Source organism: Mandrillus leucophaeus, unplaced genomic scaffold (assembly GCF_000951045.1).
Source record: "Mandrillus leucophaeus isolate KB7577 unplaced genomic scaffold, Mleu.le_1.0 Scaffold9, whole genome shotgun sequence".
In the NCBI taxonomy this organism is placed as follows: Eukaryota; Metazoa; Chordata; class Mammalia; order Primates; family Cercopithecidae; genus Mandrillus; species Mandrillus leucophaeus.
In genome coordinates, this window is record NW_012109807.1 from 9020790 (window position 1) to 9024170 (window position 3381).

Genomic DNA, 3381 nt, shown 5'->3' on the forward strand with positions numbered 1-3381 from the left:
GATAGAAATGAAAAAGAGATAGAAAGATAGATAGACTGTGTGTGTGTGTGTGCGTGTGTGTGTCTGTGTGTCTTTTCGTTTTCCTAATTCTTAGAGCTGCCCATCAGGGTCTGTGAACCAGGGGATGAGACACGTGGCAGCTGACCACTCAGGAGTCAAGCTGTGCAGGGGGAGGAGCCCCAGGCTGATCTTCCGCCTTACCCTGTATGTCTTTCTCAGGTTAGCTTCCTGTTTGGTTTGTCTGCTTAGTGAGGGAATGTAAACTGGGAAAAAGCCCAAGTCACAGTGTTGGGGAATGCTGGGGAGGCTTCAGGAATTTACCGTGTCAGGTAAGTGCTTTTCATCCACACTACTTTAGACCCGTCTGAAAAAACCAGAACGCAAGCCACCTAAGTAATTTAAAATCTGAATGGCTGCGTTAGAAAAGTCAAAACACACACACAAAATTAAGTTTTATATTGTAAGTAACCCAATATAGTCAAAACAGCATTTCAACATGGCATCAATCCAAAAAATAAACACAGACATTTCGTCTATTTTGCACTCTCTGAATCTGGTGTGTTTTATGCTCACAGCACATCTCTTTTTTTTTTTTTTTTTTTTTTTTTTTTGGAGACAGAGTCTCACTCTGTCACCCAGGCTGGAGTGCAGTGGCCGGATCTCAGCTCACTGCAAGCTCTGCCTCCCGGGTTTACGCCATTCTCCTGCCTCAGCCTCCCGAGTAGCTGGGACTGCAGGCGCCCGCCACCTCGCCCGGCTAGTTTTTTGTATTTTTTAGTAGAGACGGGGTTTCACGGGGTTAGCCAGGATGGTCTCGATCTCCTGACCTCGTGATCCGCCCGTCTCGGCCTCCCAAAGTGCTGGGATTACAGGCTTGAGCCACCGCGCCCGGCCGCGTTTTCTTAAAGAACCTAGAAACGTGAGTGCTTAGACCACCAAAGGGACAGCTACAGTCTTCCACATTTTCCCTAAAAAGAAGGAAGTCTGGTGACCTGCCTGGAAGAAACGGAAATCTGCACTTCCAGGTTCACCCCTTGCGCCTGGACTGGGAAACGGCTCACCTACCAGCAAAGCCTGCTAACGCCAAGCACACAGCACGTGCATGCCAGGCACTGGCCAAAGTGCTTGATGAGTCTCCGCCGCAGGTGCACTTACCCACTCTGATCACTAGCAGCAGAGGAGCCTGCGCTACAAGAGGCTGAGCAGCCTACCGGGGCTGGGAGCAGGCAAGGGCAGGATGGAACCTACTCCGTTGATTCCAGGGTTGCACTGTTGGCCACCACACCAGGAGAACCACCCCTGCCTCGGGCTCCGGCAGCCCACATGGAGTACTTACCACCACGAGGCTCTGTCTGGACCCAAGCCCAGGCTCCCTCCCCAGGGCAGGGTGGCATGGCCATGTTCTAGGGACACAGCCAGGAGCACCCAACAGTCTAAGAGAATAGTTAGAGCTGCCCACCCAAGCCTCCCACCACCCCTTCCTGAGCTACAGTAATGACAGTAACTTAGCACCCAGGCCTCCTGCAAGGAATAAGGGACGAGATTACAGAGAGTGCCCATCAGCTCCTCGCACACAGCAGTGCTCAGTCAGGAGTAGCAGTCATTACCACAAAGCCTGGCTTCCTGCACCGACAGGCCAGGGGCTCTCGACAGACAGTGCCAGAGACTCTCGACAGACAGTGCCAGAGACGTCCTGCCACAAATACCAGGAGGCTTTGCCACTTCTCGGTCTCACAGCAGACAGCCTTTAGGGTCAAGCCCATCCACTACCCTGGGGTGCCCCCACCCTCACCCTACAGGAGTGCAGGTGTGAGAAGCATGGCTGTTGGCCAAGGTGTGAGCACCAAACTCTGGGGAGCACCCCTAAGGATGACGCTGGGGAGGACTACAGAGGAAACCACACCTTCACATCTGGGGAGTATCGGTTTTACCTTCAATCTCCGAACTGCTTAGATAAAACAGAGTGAAAGGAGGGATGAAAATGTGGAGTGAAGGGAGAACTTGAAACCTTACAGATAGAAAAGAGTAGGTTAGGCTGGGTGCAGTGGCTCACGCCTGTAATCCCAACACTTTGGGAGGCTAAGGTGGGAGGATCACTTGAGGCCAGGAGTTTGAGACCAGACTGTGCAAAATAGTGACACCCTGTCTCTATATAAAATTTTTTAAAAACAGGAGATTAAAAAGCAAAAAAAAAAAAAAAGGCCAGGTACAGTGGCTCACGCCTGCAATCCCAGCACTTTGGGAGAGTGAGGCAAGTGGATTACCTGGTTAGGAGTTCAAGACCAGCCTGGCCAACGGGGTGAAACCCCGTCTCTACTAAAAATACAAAAATTAGCTGGGCATGGTGGCGCGTGCACCTGTAGTCCCAGCTACCCGGAAGGCTGAGGCAGGAGAATTGCTTGAACCTGGGAGGCGAAGGTTGCAGTGAACCGAGAACGCGCCACTGCACTCCAGCCTGGGCGACAGAGCCGAGAGAAAGGGAGACTAAGTCAGCATCCGTGGGGTTACTTTTGGGGAAAGCAAAGTGTAAGTTTCCCTGGCTTTACTGCAGATAAGACATTGACACCTAAATACCCTTATCTGCAGTAAAGCCAGAGACCTTAAGAACGCTCTGAAGGAAACATCACACGTTCAGTCAATTTGATATTACATGTGTGCGGGCCACAACGTCCCAGATACCTGGAGACTACCCTCTTCTCTGTGTTCTTCTAGTTTCTATCCAAACATTTGGACCTGCTACAAAGACAAGCACACAGAAACGCTCTGGGAGAGGGGAAGAGCTGGGGGATTAGAGCCAAGCGGACATACCCTTCCCTGCAAATAGGATATGTATAGGGGTGCCATCCTGACGCGGGGGTTAAAAGTGTTCGCTGTCTAAAGGATTCCTCCCACTCTGATGGATGGCCTTGAAGTATTTCAAAAGGTGATTCCAACCTGCAAGGCCAATACCGTCTTGAAAAGGGACCTTAGAAGTCTCACCGCACGCCACGGGGGTGGGACCCTTTCCTGAAGGCTTTCATAACTCTCCATCCCTTTTCAGGGAGAGGGCACTGGCACAGGCGTCCCCTGCACCATGCCCGGGATGTTACCTCGCTTGAACTCCTCCAGGACAGCGTCCAGCTTGGTGTCGTTGAAGACGAAGTGGAGCGGATGGTTGTAGAAACGAGTGATGGTGCTGAGCGGCGTGCAGTCTTCAGGATCCACGAAGGCCAAGTCCTTGAGGTAGAGCATGTCCACGATATTGGAGCGCTCCTCCTCGTACACGGGGATGCGCGTGTGGCCGCTCTGCATGATGCTGGCCAGGACGCCGAAGTCCAGCACGGTGCTGGCGTCCAGCATGAAGCAGTCTTCGAGGGGCGTGAGCACGTCCTCCACGGTCCG

The 3381-nt window shown here is 52.4% G+C and overlaps 1 protein-coding gene across 1 annotated transcript in view; it reads right to left on the reverse strand.

Moving 5' to 3' along the window:
- The window catches only part of CNNM3 (cyclin and CBS domain divalent metal cation transport mediator 3), a 33400-nt gene extending 30025 nt beyond the window's left edge, over nucleotides 1-3375 (reverse strand). The window contains exon 1 of the mRNA XM_011969680.1: nucleotides 3090-3375. Coding sequence (XP_011825070.1) covers nucleotides 3090-3339 — 250 coding nt within the window. The 5' untranslated portion in view covers nucleotides 3340-3375. The remainder of the gene's footprint in view (nucleotides 1-3089) is intronic.
- Nucleotides 3376-3381: the final 6 nt, after the last annotated feature.